Raw genomic sequence first — 21120 nt, 5'->3', positions numbered from 1 at the left:
AAACTCAACAATTAGCTTAAAATTAAGTAAACACACTAGAATTTTGACAGTAAGGAATACTATTCGCATTTACAGTGCATCCACAGAATTGGCTCTATCTCTGTCATTCCACTTCACCTAAGGCTGGTGTGTGGTGAGCGCAGTGCACTGGCGCCGTTGTCCTGTGGCTGCCGTCACATCATGTAAGTAGATGCTGCACACTGGTGGTGGTGGTGGTGGTGTGGAGAGCCACCCCCCACCCCAAAAATAAATACACATTAAATGACAATATGTTAAAGGATAAAATTAGTAAAATGCAGTTTATTCCAGTGCTGTTAAAGATGATTTTTTTCGCATCATTACTCATGTTAGTCTTCAGTGAAATCATTGTAATTTGTTGATTTGCTGTTTAAGAATTATCTTTATTTTTGTTTTCAATACAGGAGTGCTATTTTTGTTTCTAGAAAATAATAGTTATTTTCAGACTATTTCAGTGAAACTTTATACTCTAAATAAAGAGTACACCTTAGTTTAAATATCAATTAATTACTGGCTTATTACCTATTCAAAAGATATTGGCTGTTTAATAGTACTTCTAAACTATGATCTTAGTCTTCAACCCTAATCCTACCCACACTAAACCCTAAACTACCTTACTAACTAATAATAAGCAGCAAATTAAGCAGTTCATTTATAGTTTTATTAATAGTGAGAATTTAAGGGTGGATCGGTGGCACTGTGGGTAGCGTTGTCACCTCACAGCAAGAATGACGCTGGTATGAGTACCAGCTGAGTTAGTTGGCATTTCTATGTGGAGTTTGCATGTTCTCCCTGTGTTGGTGTGGGTTTCCTCCGAGTGCTCCGGTTTCCCCCACAAGTCTAAAGACATGCGTGTTAAGTGAATTGGATAAGCTAAATTGCCCCTATGTATGTGTTTATATCCTGGTCCTCCAGGTTAGGGGTTGAGCATTGGGCTAATGACCCACCTCATAAAAATGAGATGTATTATAGATGTATCGCATGGTGTGGCTAAATATCAACTGCGATATAAACAGCCCTGGGAGTAGGTAAGTAATAGTGAGAATTTTACCTTAAAGTGTGGCTAAATAATGGAACCACAACTGTAATGCGTTTTTGAACTGTAAAAAATATGACAAAAATATTAGCAAATTTACACAATAGAGGAGGTTTTACTTTTTTTTTTTTTATTGTAACTAGAAACAATGCCACCAAACATTATGGCATGATTTGTAGTTTTCAGCATCCTCGTGTTAAGTTTTACACTTTCACAAGTCATTTTGGCACTTTCGATAAAACCACATCTGTGCAGCCATTTAGATTACCTAACATTACATAATATCAGGTCAACTGACCTGAAACTCACAGTGGTCATATATTGGCCGCTATTGGTTGCTTGTTGATAATGTGAAATTATGTTAGGCCCGTAACCGTGGAGCTGTGTAAACATCAAATGAAACAGATTTATATTGGACTATAAAAGACTAAAGAGAGAAAGGGGACTTTGCCTTGTCATTCCATCCATTGTTCTGAAGCATTAGTGTAATTATCAAAATTAACACAACTGAAAACAGTTCGTCTTTGTGCTATTTAATTTCCTGTTTCAGTTGTGGGTCTGATAATACAAGCTGAACAGGGATATTTTTTTTTCAATTAAATGATTTCATTTTACTCAAACACTAAAAAAACATTGCTGCCTTAAATTGTTTAGTTATATTAAATTAAATGTTCTAGTCATCTCAACTTAAATTAGTAAAATTGACTAAAATATTAAGTGAAACCTAAGTTAAACAAAAAACATAGTGAATAACTTATCAAAATAAGTTAATGTAAAAAATAATTATGAATGACTTTTTGTCATATTTTTTACAGTGAATATTTAATATTTATTTATAAGATAATTTTACTTAATAGAAGCATGTTATGTGAACTAAACATTTTAACAGAATCAGAAAGAGCTTTATTGCCAGGTAATGTTCACACATACAAGGAATTTGTTTTCAGAGCTTCCACAGTGCAACAGAATTACAGAGACAGGACAAAAAAAAAACAGATAATAAATATATTTTAAAAATAGAAGCAAGTAGTGAATGCAAATATACAAATTGACAAGTGTATACAGCTATATTACTGTATACAATGTTATATGTGCAAATTGGCATGTAAAGTGTGTTTTAAATAAGTGTATAAAAAGTGTATAGCAAGTAGTGATGCTGGTTCCACAATTATTATCATCAAGTGTTCATGAGATGGATTGCCTGACGCCCTATTCACACGGGGCTTCAGCGTCAACGCTTGACAGAGGGCGTGTCTGAAGTTGGAGCTGAAACGATCGTCATAGCGTCAGCCAATGAAATTCAGTCAGCAATAGGCCACTGTCTGAGCTGGTGTATTTGCATACAGCGATCTGATTGGCTGACGCTTCCGTCGGCGCTTGAAAAGTTGAGCTGGTCCCAACTTCTGCAGCGAGGAACGCTTCTGAAGCGGCACCGACGGATCCACAATGCAGTTCGGCAACGCCTGACGTCACCCATTCAAAGTGAATGGGAAGCGTTGACGCTGACGCCCCGTGTGAATAGGGCGTGAGGGAAGAAACTGTTTCTGTTTCGGGCTGTTCTGGTCCGCAGTGCTCTGTAGCGTCGACCAGAAGGTAACAGTTCAAAGAGGCAGTGTGCTGAGTGTGAGCAGTCCAGGGTGATTTTGGCAGCCCTACTGCTCGCTCTGGATAAGTAGATTTCTTGGAGGGTAGGGAGGGTTGTACCAGTGATTCGCTCAGCAGTAGTCTTTGGAGGTCGTATTTAAAAGCTCAGCTAATCCAACAAGTTATTGATGTGCAAATGACTGATTTGATGATGGAGGTGTAGAACTGTTTCAGCAGCTCCTTTGGGAGGTTGAACTTCCTCAGCTGATGAAGAAAGTGTAGCCTTTGTTGAGCTTTTTTGACAATGTAGTCAATGTGAGTGTCCCTCTTCAGGTCCTGAGAGATGATTGTGCCCAGGGACCTGAATGACTCCTGCTGCCACAAGGCTGGTGCTCAGTCGGGGGAGAGCAGGGGGGTTCTTTTATTATGTTGTGGTAAACATAAACTGATTGAGTTGGAAACCATTTCTAGTTTTCAGCACGTTTTACGTCAAACTGTACATGTAGAATATTTGTTGACATTCTGGGTCTTTAATTTTGTGTTTTGTTGTGATTTACTAAGGTTTCCTGTTATGTGGAAATTGGCAGGGTTAGCATTTGTAGTAAATAGTTAAGTCTGAGGTTTGTTTAAAAATAAGCTGCAGAAAACATTAAAGACTGGATATATTGCACTTTGATTATGCAATTGTATTAAAATGAGCCTTTTTGACTGCTAACTAACTATTGCTAACTAACTCTTAAAGGGTTTGTTCACCAAAAAAAAAAAAAAAAAAAATCTGTTATCCTCAACATTGTGATTAGAGTTGTGTCAACAATGAGTGTTAATTATGGACGCCTGTGTGCTGCTTGCCACACACACTGTAAAAAGCAATTAGTGTACTTGGTTTAATTGAGTGAACTCATTGGCTTAAAATGATTAAGCAAATGAACTGTTCATAATTATAAAAAAGTAAGTGAGCTTAACAGTTAAATGAAAGCTAACTTGAGTTAAAACGAAATACTTAAATTATTTAACAAGGTATCTGCGGTGTCTTTAAAAATGTCTTAAATTTCAGAAACAAAATTTTAGGCCTTAAAAAGTCTTAAATTCACAGAAATATTGTGTTGTAGCTCTTTAATCATTTTAAACAGGTTTTAATTTTAAAAGTTACCCAATCGGGCCAACACCCATCCAATCACCAACAATCTATCTAAATATTTATATAGAGCTGTTATACATTTTACAGCAATCTTTTACAATTAAATTCCCTAATCAGAAAAAAAAAACTAAAAACAATTACACAATTGCTCAGGATAATAACAGCAATTTTTCCCTTTACATAACCTTTCATTCACAGAAAAACTATTTACAGAGTGTGGGTGAGAGGATAAAATATTTATAAATAAACATAAGGTTTTATAACAGAAACACATTAGGTTGAATAGGAGTTATACTCAATTCATTTGAACCAAAAGCAAACAACTATATAGTTTTGATTATTTGTGTATTTTTTTTATATATATATATATAATTAATATACTTTTAACAATGTTAAACCTGTCATTGAAAAAAGACTATACAACTAGTTTTTTTTGTTTTGACACATTAAATTATGTTCTTAATTAATAACTACATTTTGGTTTGTTTTTCCAATTCCAATTTTCCAACCGGGCCATTACAAAAAATCCTTAGGGCCCGGCGCAGTGTGGCGCAAGGCGTGGCGCAGTAGTCTTTTGGTAGTTTCAGCTTGGTGCAAGAGTCGTTTTGAGGCGTTGCGCTATGCTGTTTAAATAGCAAATGCATTAGCGCTCATTTTTGCGCCCATAGGCGTTCTGGTCTAAAAAGGAAGGCGTTCTGAGGCGTACCGCTGGTGCGTTGCTATTTTGAGAATCTATAATAGATTTTTCATTAGACCAAAACTAACCCGGTCTAAACTCCGGCGCAGAGTTGCTCCTCGCTTACGCACTGCTTAATACGCACAAGAGAGCAATAGGCAAGTATCTTTACATATGAAAAAATGTAAATATTAAGGATATATATAGTATATAATAAGAATAGATATAGGATATATATATAAAGGATTAAAATATTACAAAACATATTATTTTCTAGCCTACATAAATATGAAAAATCACTGCTTTTATGTCTTCTTCATCTCAGGAGGCTTTTTCAGTTCATTCATAACAATTTGCTTTTGTAGAATGTTATTATTATTAGCAGTATTATTTATTATATCCATATTTATATTTGTTTTATTAAAAACAAGCTTTGATTTGCCCACATTTCAGGTTTTAGACCATCATTTGTAAGTCGCTTTGGATAAAAGCGTCTGCTAAATGACTAAATGTAAATGTAAATATGGGGCACAGCATGTGTTTTAGGATATAGCTCAGGTTTTTGAGCACATTTTGTTATTATTATTCATTTGTTCGTTTGCTGGAAACTAGAACTGAATTTAGAAATAGTTTTGAAACGAATATTTGCGCTTAACAAACAAAAGTATTTATTTATAGACTAATTGATGTCTGTGCGTAAAGGTTTCCCTATCCAAAAGCGAAAGTGAAAGTGATCCATTATCTCTCATTCTCACAGAGTAGATGCTCTGTTTAACAGTTTTCTGTTAAAAAACTGTTAACTGTTAACTGTTTGCTTGTGAAATGCTCATTTGTTCCACGTAGACTTACTTTGCGTCCTGTAAATAGCGAATGCGCTCTTGGCGCGACGCAGCTGACTCTTAAAGGGAATGGGAGATGAGACTCTAATTGGTTTATTCTCAAAACACACCTATAACTCATTAAGAAAATAAACTCAACCCTTTTAGACCATGCGCCACGGCGCAAAGCAGATTTCCCGTCCTTAAATTAGCAAAAACGCGTCCTGACACGCCCTGAAAGCGTTTGCGCCCTGCGTTTTGTGCTCTGCACATGGACCGTCAAAAAAGAGCCCTTAGTGTTTAGCCCTGCATAAGTCTAAAATCTCATTGATAATGCTCTTAAAAGGGTCTTTAAAAGTCTTACATTTGGCTTGATGAAGCCTGTAGAAACCCTGTAAGAAGTCAAATCAACTTGTAATTTTAAAGCAGTGTTTTTTTTTGTTTTTTTTGTATTGTAAGAAGTACTCACTTTTAGTGAACATGTTGTAATATAAATTAAAACTAAGTTATTCTTCTAACCTTAAAAAAATGAGTTAGTTTACTAAGATGTTTTTAGGTAATAAGTTTCCACAAATGTTTTGAGAAATCTTAGATCTTAGCTTTTACACTGGAAGGCTCATATCCCTGCAGCTCAAAGCCAGTTCTGCTTTCACTTCAGAAAGAGGCCTTTCACTCAGAGGCATCTTCCACCTCTGTTTCTCTAGAATTATTTTGCTGCTGCAACATTCCTTTGGCAGTTGTTTACGTAGGTCTACTTTGCAAGAACTGAGTTTTGGCACATGATGATCTACCGGTCTTCTTCGCCACTCATCCGTTCTGTTGGCCTTCGCAGCAGGTCAACTCTTTTCAGAAGCGTCACCTCTGCCTCTTGTAGTGGAGCCGGCAACAACAAAGGGCTCTTTTACGGCGGTGTCTGCGCAGACTATCTGCCCTGTCATCTGTGCTCTGACAGAAGTCATTCTGGGCGGCCCTCACACCCATGAGAGGATCCATTCAGGCCACAACAATGAAAGCTTCTGCAGCCTGATTAAGGCCGAAGTGCAGAAGAGAGAACCACAAGACCTCCCTTTGTGCCTTCTTCCGCATTGTTCTGGGAAGGTCAGTCTTCTGAGGTATCATTATCTGCATGGAGAGTTAGTGTTTCCATAACACAGTGTGCTTGGGTAATGGGGAATCCCCCATTAGTGGTTGGGTTCATACCTTTGATGATAACCGGTTTGGTGCAGCGGTTGGTCTTGTGTTATTTTGTCACAATGATTGACATTTAATTATTTTATATGACCTTTTCCATCGTTAGGGTGCTTAGAGCTTACAAGCTAAATTGACAATGCTTTTCATGTGTGTGCAGTGTGTGTCATATTCTGCTTTATTTATTGTTTTAAAAACAACAACAAGGAAAAAATACAAATATCTGACAGTTACAATTGTTTTAGTGGCATTAGGCAAATGTAATAAAAAGTAATTTAATAAATGAGCTGAAATAAAGTTAGAAACAGATTTTGTTTCAGCTAGTAGCAACTACTACAAACAAAACTTGTGTATATAACTTCATTCATTAATTTTACTTTTCGGCTTAGTCCCTTTATTCATCAGGGGTCGCCACAGCGGAATGAACCGCCAACTTATCCAGCATATGTTTTACGTAGTGGCTGCCCTTCCAGCTTTAACCCAGTACTGGGAAACACCCATACACTCTTGCATTCACAACCCCACATTTACACTTCGGCCAATTTAGCTTATTCAATTCACCTATAGCACATCATCACCTTAGAATTATAAGGTTCTATCTGACATTTTTGTCACAATTGAGTTATTGACATATTCTTTTTAAATTACAACTTGTTTACATTATGGGATGTTTTTTTATAAGTTGTTTACATTTGAAGACTTTTTATTTAAAAAACAAATGTTACACACTAACTGTTTGCTATGGAATGCAAACATTTTGAAGCTCATTATGTCAAAATCATTTAGAACGCAGATAGAACCTTATAATAGACATAACAAACTGGAGCACCTGGAGGAAACTCACGCAAACACAGGGAGAACATGCAAACTCCACATAGAAATGCTAACTGGCCCAGCCTGGGCTCAAACCAGAGACCTTGCTGTGAGGCGACATTGCAACCCACTGCGCCATTGTGTCACCTGTGTACAATTTATATGTTTTTAGGATATGTGTACAAACTATTTATTTTAAATGAGTTGGAACAACACATTTCTTAAGTTTTTTTGGGACAACTTAATTGTTTTATGTTCAATCAACTTTGTTTAAAGGATTACGTGAACTTAATCAAACTGTGTGAAAGCCAGCTTTTTTATAGTGTAGATGTGTAATTTATCATTTATGTATAATTTACCTAAAACTACGAGAGGGGTCTGGATGCAGACTCGGTGCAGTGCAATCTGAGCTGCATCCAATGCTTTTTAATGCGCTCACCTAACCCTACACGTCACAGTGACATCACTCACTCCATTGAGTGCATTGTGTCAGACATTGCATCGCTGAGTGATGCAATCTCAGCTTGCATCATAAAGGCTGCATCTAGATACTATTGAAAACTACTAGTTTCATTTGTACCTTAAATACACTGATGACCACCGCAGTACAGGTGTTTAAACACTAATGGCTCTATTTTAACATTCTAGGCGCAAAATCCTAAGTGCATGACGCAAAAGCATTAAGGGTGTGTCCGAATCTTTTCGAATAACTTTTGGTATTTTAAGGACAAAAAAATATGCTCAGGTCATGATGGTCTAACAGTGTTGTGCTTATTCTCCTTATGAGTTATTATGAGTGTGTTTTGAGCATAACGTGCATTAAACCAATCAAAGAATCTCACATTCTCTTTAAGAGTCAGTGGTGTTGCGCTATGGTGCATTTGCTGTTTACATGGTGGACTTTGTAAGTGGAAAAACTAAACCCTTCGCTAGTGAGAAAACAGTTAAACACCATCTGCAGCACGAGGATAAAGAATGAGCCTCTTCCATCCTGCCTCTTTGCTTTCTATTTCTCTTTACTTTTACTCTTAACTCCTTTCGTGGATACGAAACAATGTTGTACGCACTCTACTGAAGTCATCCATTTGCCTACATATTTAATTTAGTTTGTTAAGTGCAAAGATTTGTTTAAAGCTATTTCTAAATTCAGTTCTAATTTACAGAAAACTTATAAATGAGCAATAATAACGAAGTGTGGTCAAAAAATATATAGTTATATCTAAATACACATCCTATTTTTATGCCCTATATGGTCCAAAATCCGACAGGTGGACAGGTTTTTATTAAAACAAATATAAATTTGCATATAATAAATAATACTGCTAATAATAATAACATCATAAAAATGCAAATTGTCATGAATAAACTGAAAAAAGCCCCCTGAGATGAGGCACTGAGGCAGTGGTTTTTATATTTATGTAGAAAACAATCATTTTGTAATATTTTATTCCTTTAATTCCTTGTCACATGTAAAGATATTTGTATTTTGCTGTGCATCCTGTGTGTAATATGCAATGTGTACGCGTTCAACTAACCACTCTGTGCTGGACGTCAATTGCAGTCTATCAAGTTTCTTACAATAGCAACATGCAAACAATGCACCTTAACACACCTCTTTTCTAGACCTAAACACCTATGAGTCCACAAAGCGGTGCAAATGGATTTACTATTTAAACAACAAAACACAAAATCGGAAAATTAGGGATGCGTTGGTCTGAAAATAGCAACAAATCAAACCAAACACGCCTTATTGCATCGGGTGTATGATAGGGCCCTAAGATATTATTATAATTTAATCATAAATTCATAACATTGTCTGTAACACATGGTAAGTGTTAGGTTATAAAGTCGTATCATCACATTTGACAACATAATAATAATAATAATAATAATAATAATAATAATAAACACCCTAATGGACATTACTAATCAGAAATAGTAAAATGTAAATGTAAAAGAATTTGTAAAATGTTGTGAAAAAATGATAATATGTTTTTGCACGTTAAGATAACTTATTTAACCAAATAACTGAATTTTTAGAATTTAATATCAAGCATTTTCACAATATGCCTTTCTTTTTACATTTATCAGTGAGATTTGAATTTAAATGGAGCTGTTTCATAAATAGGAGCTCGGTGGAAAAGACACTCATACATTCAGAAAGTGTGGATTCAAAAGGTTGATTGTTTGAGTCTCAGCTCTGCAGGGCTGTGTAGGAGGCAAACGGCGCTCAGTTAGGATCATTTCTGACACTTAACTGCTTTCTAACACGGATATAGTGGAATCCTCCACAGAATTTCCATTGTGCATCTGGAGCTTCTTTTGCATGTGATTCAGAGATCATACATGAAACAGGATTCCTCTTTAATCCTTATCACATTTTCTAAAGCTTTTGTAATTGTATAGATCTACTCCACCTAATATATTTAAATGAGATAATCAGGGAATAAACCACTGGAATTTACTTTTATCTTCTCCGGTACAGCTGGCTCTGAGATCATACTGCAGGATTTGCTGGACGGTCTTTTTAACACTTAGTCGACTCCAATTTCTTTTTTTTTTTTATTGTGCATTATTGGTGTTTAGTGGTGATAAAGTTCTTTGTTCATGGGTGAATAGAAAATATACTTAAAGTTTGCTATACAAGCAAGTCGAGCTTCATCAGATTGATGGAGGGGTAATGCAATTTTGCAAACGGCCATTGTTTTCCCTCTTGTTTTCATTTTCTGACCTCTGAAATATTTTTATGAACTTTCCCTATGCCTTTCCAAGCGCTTCAGCCTATAAATAAGTGGCTTTTCTGTAGAAGTCCACCATAGCGAGGTATGGGCAAGCTGATATCAATTGTTGTCATATCTCTTATCATGCTTGCGCAGGGAATATATTCCTTTCATTCTGGCATTCAGGCTTGTCATAAACAGATGCCATGCTGTGCGAGCCCAGCCTCACCCTCTCATTAAAAACGAGAAAGAATTTTGGTAACCTGTATCACTGAATCTATAAGTACGCGTTTAAAAAACCTCAAAATACGTAGGCAGCATCGTAAACACGCCAGACGAGATTCCAAAAATAAATCGTCTTTTGAATGAACAATTGACTCTTGCTATTTATAGAAGAGCGTTTCGGATATTTATCTCAATCCACATCCTTGTTTTGTTTATTTTTTGACGCATTTGGTGTAGTTTGAATGGAAAAAATGCTTGTTAGGATGAAAGTGCAACCAAATACCTCTCTTTTCATGCAATTTTTAAACAAAACAATGGACTTTAAGCAGTAAGTAAGGTAAAGTGATTATAGTGTTTGTTTCTTTATTGTTAGTTTTGGTGTTTTCCCACTGAAATTGAAAGAGGCATTGAACAAATGGTTATTGTTTGCTGACACTCATGTTGTTTCAAACACATGAGACATTTATGCTTTAAATGCAAATTATATTTTTATTGAAACGTGTGAGATTTCCGTGCCTGTCATTAAAGGTCTTTCCACCAAATTTTGATGAATACATTTTACAGAAAGTTTGTTAAAGAAATTCCTTTAAATCACATAGTTTAATGGAAGTTTTGTGTAGAGATAGGATCACATTATCTGATTAACAGATGTTATTAAGAATTTTATTTACTGTTATTTTATTCATTTATTTTATACAAGCATTTATCACTCACCAAAGACACCTTTTAACTATGAAAAATGACAGAATGGAAGTCATTAATTCAATGGAGTAGTATGAGAGCTTGGGAGCTTATATGCGCATGTGAAAATTTCAAATGTCAGTTTGAGCTTTGGATGCCTTTGGGTTTATATTTGTGTTTTTGCAGATAGATCATTTACACATTTCTTATGTATTCTACAATGTAAAAAAAATTTTCTATAAAATGTACAGCATTATTGGCAATTTTGGTCTGTAAAATTTACTTGTGTACTGTAAATTAACAATTCCACTTGTACTGTTGTTTTACAACACAATTGTAATTATCAGTTAACAGTGCGCAATTTTTGCAGTTTTACTGTTGAAGTTAAGTGCAAATTAACAATTACGACTCTGCTTTAGCTTTTTTTTTTTTTGTAAATTTTACAGCAATTATTACAGTATCACATCCTTTGATTAATTATGCTTGCAATTTCAATTTAATTTCTCAAACAGCTATAGTACTCACACACTGTGCACTGAAACTTCTAGTTTATTAACTTTATACATTTTTTTGTTGTTGTTGATCATTTTTAACATGCCACTTTTGCCTAAGTGCTAAGTATCTAAAGGTTGGGACACACCAAGGTGACATTAAGCCATTGGGCAGAATCGGTCAGTCAGCCAAAATCCATCTGACTAGTAGGCTTGATGTGTTCATCAGATCCAGTTGGTCAGAGTCAGCATGTAGAATCACTGTTAGCTGAAGAGAGAACTCGTTATTCAATAATGAATCCGTGCGCTAGAACAAAAACTGGAGTGACGTATCTAAGTAAATAAGTCAAGAGAGAACACAAAGAAGCCGGCTGTAGTTTGGCTTTCTCAAATATTTGCTAATGATATGGATTGTTAGATGATCGGAGATGTTTGCACAAGTGAATCCCTCCATGGTCAGTGAAAATTACTGTGTTTATGGTACTAAACGGTGCTTTATTTTTTGTGTTGTCTGGGCTTTTCCTTTGTGTGATGAGAAAACAAACTACTGCCACCCACATCCTCTAAAGCAGTGGTTCCCAAACTTTTTTTTTTGCCTGAGACCCCCTTTTTCCCCGTAAAATATTGTAAGGCCCCCCTCCACATTTAATCATATATCCACTCATATAAGTTTGCAGTAATGACAAATAATGTTGTTTTCAAACAAACAGTATGTTAATTACTATATCTAGATTTGCACAAATAATAGCCTAATGTTTCCCAGAGTTGGGTTGCAGCTGATAGGGGCTAATATATATAATAATATATATATATTATAATTGTTATTGTTGTTATTATTAATATTATTACGATTATTATTAATTTACGAATTGATATTATTATCTAACATCTTTTCACCATTTGATTAATATGCGATTTTTATATATTTTAGTAAAGTAGGCCTACAAGTATACAAAATTAATAAAAACCTAATATGAAAGTTCAAAGAGGCTGCAAAAACATTTGCAATACTTCATATATATAGTGCTTTGTAATAAATATTTTAAATAGGATTTTACCTTTAAAAGTTTCTTTAGAACTAAGTGAACTGGATGAAGATCTTGACAGAATGGACACAGGCTGAAACAGATATATATATATATATATATATATATATATATATATATATATATATATATATATATATATATATATATATATATATATATATATATATATATATATATATATTCATATTTATTTATTTATTTGAGAAAATGACTGCAGATTTGCAGTTGAAATCAGACCTTTTCCAACAGACCTGGGCATTAATCGAAACCTACTTACTTGATCTTTGAGAAGCTGTCAGGGGCTTTGTCTTTGTTGTAGTTATTGCCTTTATATTGGAGTTTGTTTATTTATTTATCTACTTTTCTTTTTCCCCTTTTTTGAGCTATCACTATAATCTATCTATTATTATAATTTCTTTTATAAATTATTTTCTGTATATTGTTTCTTTTTTTGTGACTGTAAACAGTAATTGTTATTTGTATACTATGTTTATAAAAACTTTAATGAGAACACAGTTAAAAAAACATAAATCCTCAATGGTAGAATATCCTTAAAATCCAGGCCTCTAATTTCCAAAAAATGTCTTCTGAATTACAGAAGTAGTCTACTGAGTTATTTTTTCTTTTCCGTTTTTTGCATCAAATATGTTGTATGATGAAAACCAACGTCAATATTTAATTTCTCCATATTTTTACTGTCATTTTTATAAAAGAGGCAAAGTAAACATTCACAAAAAGAAATATATATTAACTGGTTCAGTTAGGCTTAAACCACAAACGAGTAAACTTTACTCTACATGGATAAGATAACTGTTTGTGTAGGCTGTTTGATTTGTTTGCACACTGCCTCGGTTATATTGTGTGATGGTAGGATTGTGTGGGTGCCCGTCAGTTTCTTGGGTCTAGCTTTATCCGACGCGCAGCCGTGACAGGGCTTCAGTTATGAGACCGTACAGCCTGATTCTTTCTATCCTGGCTTCTGTTACTTCATGTACAAGTTAATCAATAATGAATGCTGTTTAACTTTTTAATTCTTTTCTTCTTAGAAGATCTTGGTTAGCCTGGGCAAAATTGACATCTGATCATCCTCATGGGAGAATTAAACAGGGCTATTCAATATTCTGATTTGGCTAAATCCCCTCTGAGCCCCAGATAGTGGCATCACTGTTTTAGAACAGCAGCAAACTAAAAGAAATACTTTACATTACCGATGTGCAAAAGCATAGCGCAAAGAGGCATTTTCCAGCATCATGGCACAAATTAATTATTCAGCTAATCATGGGTCCACTTTTTCCACCCACCTAGCTGGATTATTCCGGCCCTGTTCACGTGCAGCTTTTTATTCCAGACAGAATTAGATGTTGCCCACTACAGTTTTTGTCAGTGCAAGTTGTTTAGTGTCGGCTTAGTGTGTCCCTGCCTTAAAGAGCCCCTATTATGGGTTTTTGAAAATGACCTTCCATGCAGTTTGTAACACAGCTCTAATTGAAGTGAAATATCCAGCTAGGTGTAAATCTAAATGTGCACAGTGTTTAAATTTGTCAATTCATCTATAAAAGAGTCAACTCATGGTAGTTCGAATGAATCGCCACACTAACGAATCTTTAGCCGTGTCAGCGTGACGTCGATACAGAATTCAAGCCCCGCCCATTTGTTGCACGAGCAGACTCGGAAAATTTTAAACTCTCTGCCCTGTCCACAAACACTGTAGAAAAAAAAACAGAAAGCCAAGCACTGTAGCACATCTCGGTTAAATCATGTCATGAAGACGCTTTGCTGTGAAGTGTGAGGGAAAGTTAGTGCTACTTTTTCTTCCCAAAGACGAGGCTGTAAAAAGTGGTTGAAATTATTTTTGCAAAAATACCTCAGCATTATAGCCCCAGCCTTGTGCTGTGTTCCCGTCATTTTTCTGATGAGTGCTTTAGCAATCTACATGCTTACAATGGGGGATTCATCGGCCATTTGTTAAAGGAAGGATCAGAAAAGACTATTGATGAATGGGACTTTGTCAGAGCCTGACAGGAACTTTACATTACACAGTTCATGTATCAGTTTCTTCCTCCATTTCATAAGTGTAAATAACTTAAGTGTGATTAAAATGGTTGCCCCCTTTTTTTTTTCGAGCTTGCAAATTATTTCTTGTCTAAAACCACACTGAAAGCGCGCCACGTGCCGCTTTGATCCTCTGCAGTTTTTCATTGCTATGGCCATCATCAGCTGTTCCTACACGTGTGGCACTCAAGTTTCCAAATAGTTCAGCTTTTGCTACTGTGTGGATTAATACTGATTGTGTGTCATGGTTAAGAAAAGAGCAATATGCTGGTGTTAAACTGCATTGCTTTAATACACTTCTGCATTGGGCTCACACATACAATCTGCACCCTGACTACTTCAACAATGTTGATAAGTCGGGGTGGGCATTTCTCGTGCTGAACGCAGTTGACCAATTACAACAGACTGGGACATCGGACCAATCAGTGCAGATAAGCATTGTGCTAAGGAGGGGTTTTGGAACAAATGAATCACTAAACGAATCATATGAGAGTTGTTGGGATAATTAGATAAAACTAAATGCATATTATGAGACAATAAAAGTGTTTTTTGACCTTGTATGCATGTCAGCCTGTTATTGAAGACCCCCCCCCCCAAACTAAAATAATACCTTTTTAATGCATAATATGGGCTATTTCAGGGCACTTTTGACTTTGGAAATGCAAGCCTTATCAAGGTTACATGTACAGAATCACCTGTACTGTACTATACTGAACTGTTTCGCATAGTGGAAAAGAGCCAAAACACTGCAAATAAACATGTCAATTTAAGGTTGAGGAATAAAAAAGTGTGAATGTTTAGTAAAATTGAGTTGCCATAAATTTGAGAATCTGGCTAAACTAGTGTAGTCATGTGTGACTTGGGGGGGCTGGAGGAAGGGTGAGGCTCTCAGACAGCAGTGAGCTAATGTGCAGTAATGCTTGGTTACAGATGTAAACACATGCATATACTTTAATCATTACAGAAATGTCGGCCCACAAGCCACATGCTACAGCCACACAGACTGCCATAACAACAAACTTTTGGTTCTTTTCTAATGACTCACTGACCATGAATTTAAAAACCCTTTCGCCGGTTCTCCTCAAGGTCAAGAATTTTAAGTCGATTATTAATGTGCTAAACAATGCACACTATTTGTGTTGATATATGTAGAAAAAATGGCTTATTTCTTAATTATTGTGAGTACTTAGATGCTGCCACATAGCCTGGGCAAAGGTTTTCTGTGAACTTGACTCACATTCACTCTTTTGCAACACATTACCGGAAATCTTCAGGTAGAGGCCTGTACTGTACGGTATCTCGGTCAATAACCAGGTGTCCTGTGATTACACATACTGCCAAACGTTGCGTAATGCAGTCACACTTTCACTTGAATGTAACAATTATGCTAAAATTCAAGTTGTTTTTAATGTATCTACAGACGGCGAGAAAACCTTTAACCTTATAGAGCAATCAAAGCGCTAAGCCTTTGAAAATGCTCCAAAAAAAGATCATCTCCTTATCTTATCTCAAAGTATTTTAACAGCTCTGTCATTCAGTTTGGGGAGTAAACGGGTGTGTTCACGAAGAAATCCTTCAGATGTTTCCGAACATGAAGCTACAGCTCTGTCTCTCTTTTTTTTCCACAGCAAAAGAAGACATACCTGGAGCGCAGCGTTAAAGATGCGGAGGACAACATCAGGGAGATGCTGATGTCTAGAAGGGCCCAGTAAAACTCTCTCTCACACACACACACACACACACACAAATAATGTATAATCTCCATCACCTTTGCACACCATGCCCTTAGTTTGAACATGCTTTTGCGTGTATTGGAGAACACTCGTGACAGTCGAACTTGCATTTGTCAGCTGAACACAGGAAGTTTATTTTAGGTTAATAGTTAAATCTGAATGTACTGTTGACCGCAATGTTAATACTAACTAGTGTGACCTCTGACACCTGAGGATCTACTTAAGTCTTAAGTTATTGATGTTTTCTTTTGCTGTTCATTTGTTTTTCCTATGGTTTCGTAATGAATCAACAGTTTTTTTAATGTAAGCAGATGGTAATAAAGGTGACTGTTTTGAGACGGCAAATTTGTTTTTGCGTGTGTCTGTGTCATGTAAAGCACACAGTAATTTAGATATGATCTGAATGATGTGGTGCTTATTTCTGAGGGATTACAGTGTTTGTGTTTGCGATTTTACATCACTGGTTTCCTGTCAGTCCCTCTGGACGTCCTCGTCTCGACTCTCTGTCTCTCTTCTGATGTTGGACTGGTGTCTTTTTGTATGAACTTGTGAAATGGACGCAGCATTGAAAGTGGAAAAACAGAAATTCCCCAGACTTCTGTTTAAGTCTTCTCCAGACAGCGCTTCCTGTGTGTTTCCTGCAGGTCCGTCTGTGTCTCAATTCTTCATGATGCAGATGTGCGTCTGCTTGATATCCTGCCTTCCTCATTAGGGAGCGGAGTTGCGTGAATAACGGGATGGGGGAGGGGTTTTTCTTATTATGAAGCTTTGTAATTGATGAGGTCATTGTTGTGCCATCCAATAAGTTTTGGGCTTACATGGTGATTTATATTGCATCATTCTGATTGGTCAATCGAGGCATTGCCTGTTAGATTTGTTAATGTACTTTTTTAATATAATATAATATAATATCATAACATTATACAATACAAGTGTTGTTTATAATTGTATTATTTATATGCTGTTATAGTATTTAATATTATTTAATCTTTAAATTTTGGTCATTTGAAAATATATTTTTGTAGGGCTTCATTTTACTTCCACTTTTTCAAAATTTTGTCCCAAAGCAATGTTTCTAACATTTCTATTTTTCCGGGTTATTATTAAAACCATAAAACTAAAATAATTTTTTTATATACTTAAAAGAGACATTAACTTGTGTATACATAAATTATAAATGTTAATTATAAATAATTAGCCTTAAAACTAATATAAAAATTTGACATTACCAAATTACTAAAACTTAGAATTAAAATTGAAATCAGTCTGAATCTAAAAAAAAACCTAACAATTTAGTAAAGAAAACAATTGCTACTCGACAATACAAAAACAATTATGTTACCAAAAATTATATGGGGGCGTCATGAAGGCGCAGTGGGTAGCATGATCGCCTCACAGCTAGAAGGTCGCTGATTTGAGTCTCGGCTGGGTCAGTTGGAATTTCTGTATGGGGTTTGCATGTTCTCCCAATTTTGGCGTGGGTTTCCTCCGGGTGCTCCGGTTTCCCCCACAGTCCAAAGACGTGCGCTATAGCTAAATTTAATAAGCTAAATTGACGGTAGTGTATGTGTGGGAATGGCAGTGTATGGGTGTTTTCCAGTGATGGGTTGCAGCTGGAAGGGCATCCGCTGCGTAAAACATGTGCTGGATAAGTTGGCGGTTCAATCCGCTGTGGCGACCCCAGATTAATAAAGGGACTAAGCCGAAAAGAAAATGAATGAATGAATGAATAAAAATGAAATGGCAATGTGCTTTTAATTTTTCTGATTTATATCTTACACAAACACTACCTGTCCACTACCTGCTGTAGCTTATTGCCACTCGATATTAGTTTTATGACAGCTCAGTAAAATGCTTAGTTCTGATTGGTCAATCACTCCAGTGTACATCAGACGTTAGTCTGGTTGTTTCAGGCAACCAATTTCCTGTGCTAGTTGTGCAAATATTCAGTCTCTGAAATCACGTCTCTTCATATTATCAGTCATATTATCTCATGTTATGTCATATTATGTCTGTTTATCCACAATTACATTATAATTAGTGAAGGCTTCTAGTTATTTTCTGTCTAAAAACAGCTTGTAATGCTGTATAATATTAGTTTGTTTGTTTGCTTTATTTATAGAGCACATTTAAAAAACAGATGTTGATCAAAGTACTTTACAAAACAATCAACATACACAATCTATACTGTGAAACTCAAAAAGTTAAGGTAACTCAAACCGTTTGTAGAAACCGACTGCAATAAATCATTTAAGTTCAAAAACTAATCCTAATGAGTACTGTGTACTTCATCCATTTGAGTAAACGAAGCAATTTGAGCATAGTAAAACCCTATAAATGAAGAGAACTCAAACCAACTGAGGACTGTAAAACCCAATAAGTTAAGGCAACTCAAACCATTTGACTTAAAAAACTAATCTATATGAGTACTGTGAACTTACTCCATTTAAGTTGAAGTAATGAGGTGTTTAATAAACTCATTACCTTCAACACTGAGTTCAAAAATCTTTTCAAATGAGTAGAATTAACTTTTGAGTCAGTAAATTTTGAGGTAACTAAACTCTTTTCAATTGAAAAAGTTGATTGTTGGGTTTTACAGTGTGTGTGTTTTGTGTGTGTGTGTGTGTGTGTGTGTGTGTGTGTGTGTGTGTGTGTGTGTGTGTGTGTGTGTGTGTGTGTGTGTGTGTGTGTGTGTGTGTGTGTGTGTGTGTATATATATATATATAAACAAAACTATGTCAAACTACTTAAAATTAATTAATTACTATAAAAAGCGAGACAGAAGGTGATTTTTTTTTAATGAGACTTAAAAGCATCAAGGAAAGAGCATGACCTGATATGTACAGGGAGACCGAATGCACAGACAAGGGGCTGTGACAGAAAAAGCCCTGTCTCCTTTTGATTTTAACCGTAATTTAGGAAACATCTAGCTAATGCCGTATGCCAGTGAAGAAGCTCACCAATGTAAGTAGGTGCCATTAGTAACATTTGATGTTCATATTGGAATATTAATATTTAATACTGCACTTTAAAATCATTTCTGATAATATTATTTTAAAATACTGTCTTAAATGCACTGGTTTGTAGGGAAAGTTGTTATTTTTTTATAGGAACAAATTAACTAAATGTGACATTTAATAACTTAAGTACACTTTACAAAATAAAGTGGATAGATTTTTTGGGGGAGAATCTGTGTAATAAGAGAGACGATTAACAGTTAATGCAAAAAATCCATTCACTGTATTTCAGGGTTTTGATTGCCCTGGATAATTTATTCATTAGACAAAGTTTATCTTCAACCCTAATTAAAGGCACCATAGCCAGCTATGTCTTCTGACTCACTAGAACCGTCAAGGCAATTTTATGAAGGTTGATGAAAGCTAAATTCATCAGTAAATTAGTCCTCCAGAAACATATATTTGCCAATGGCTGAAACAAAACCTTCTGCCTAATATTCTATTGGTCAACTGCGTGCTTCCAAAATAGCACTGACCTGTGGAGCCCTGGACTCTACGAGACCCCTGAAGGGTGTTCTGTGGTATCTGGCACCAAGATGTTACCAACAGATCCTCCATGACTTGTAGGCTGTGAGGTGGAGCCACCCACGGATCAAACTTGTTGCTGCAGCACGTCCCACAGATGCTCAGCAGGATTTGGATTTTGGAGGACAGAGCAAATCTGTGAACTCTTCAACATGTTCTTCAAACTGTTCCTGAACAATGTGTGGGGCATTATCTTGCCCAAAGGGTCCACTACCCTTTGTGAACTCTATTGTCTTGAAGTGGTTTTCGTTGTCTGCAACAGTAGGTTGCATATATGTGCACCTGAGGGTCAGGAGGGTTTCTCCAACAGAACATTACCCAGGATGTCTCACTCACTACCCCAGCTTTGGTGTCATCAATTAACCAGGTGAATGGTAAATACACACATGGCAAATACACACATAAAATAAAAAGAAACCAGGACTCAAGGGGCCAGCTTATCTTTGTCCAATTGCTCTGATGTCCAGTTACAACACTTGCATACACATTGAAGGCCAGGGGTCTCCATTCCTGCTCCACGAGTGTCAAAGTCAAACTAGCTACACTTGTTTAGTTCCTAGTTCCTAGTTCTAGTTGGCAAGTTCAGATGTGTTTAATTAGGGTTGAGACTAAGCAGGAGCAGGATTGGACATTCGGGCGCTTGATGACCTATTTCCACCGTTAAAAGCACCTACAATGGGCTGGACAGTTTGGATACCCAAGGCAATCAAGTTCATAGGCAATCTGATCAGTCTATGGATGTATAGCAGTGTATGATGGACTGAATGTTGTGACACCGCCCTCTCATAAGCATCATTACATTTTTGTGACTTGTGCCAAGGTAGACCTTTTTGCTGTACCAAGGGTGTAGTAAGTCAAACTTGAATGACACTATCTTTACAAATGGTCTAACGACCACCCTTTCCATCCCCCTCTAAAAGAATGCAGTTTTTACCAAGAGAGCAACCAGAATGTTGTGTTTACTAAGCGGAGCACACCAGGAACCTGTAGTGGCTTGAATCTTTAGTAATGCCACTGCTTGGTCCACACGGGGAAGTCTTTGTCATGCATCATTGAACCTTGGGCACCCAATACCTTGGTACCAGTTTGTGGTTTGTCTCTTTTATGACCACTGTTGGTAAATTATGACCACTGCTGACTGGAAAGTGACTCACAAGCCTTGCCAATTCAGAGGTACTCTTACCTAGATGCCTTGCCATGAACCTTATCAAACCGTCTCAGATCTTTACTCCCACTCCACATCCAACATCTTCATTGTAAAAACTGATTGTTTGCTCACCATGTAATCCACCCATTTCCTAATGCCTTAGACTTGTCATCATGTTTTGGCTCATCTGGCTTTGATCCAAAAGTTCA

General features: G+C 36.2%; 1 protein-coding gene across 1 annotated transcript in view; it reads left to right on the top strand.

The window, feature by feature from the left end:
* pfdn1 (prefoldin subunit 1) overlaps nt 1-16564 on the top strand; it is a 45221-nt gene extending 28657 nt beyond the window's left edge. Inside the window, 1 exon segment of the mRNA NM_001013344.1 lies at nt 16118-16564. Coding sequence (NP_001013362.1) covers nt 16118-16201 — 84 coding nt within the window. The 3' untranslated portion in view covers nt 16202-16564.
* Nucleotides 16565-21120: the final 4556 nt, after the last annotated feature.

This window comes from Danio rerio, chromosome 21 (assembly GCF_049306965.1).
Source record: "Danio rerio strain Tuebingen ecotype United States chromosome 21, GRCz12tu, whole genome shotgun sequence".
Classification (NCBI taxonomy): domain Eukaryota; kingdom Metazoa; phylum Chordata; class Actinopteri; order Cypriniformes; family Danionidae; genus Danio; species Danio rerio.
Note: the sequence above shows the minus strand (reverse complement) of the source record. Positions and strands in the feature narration are given on the sequence as shown.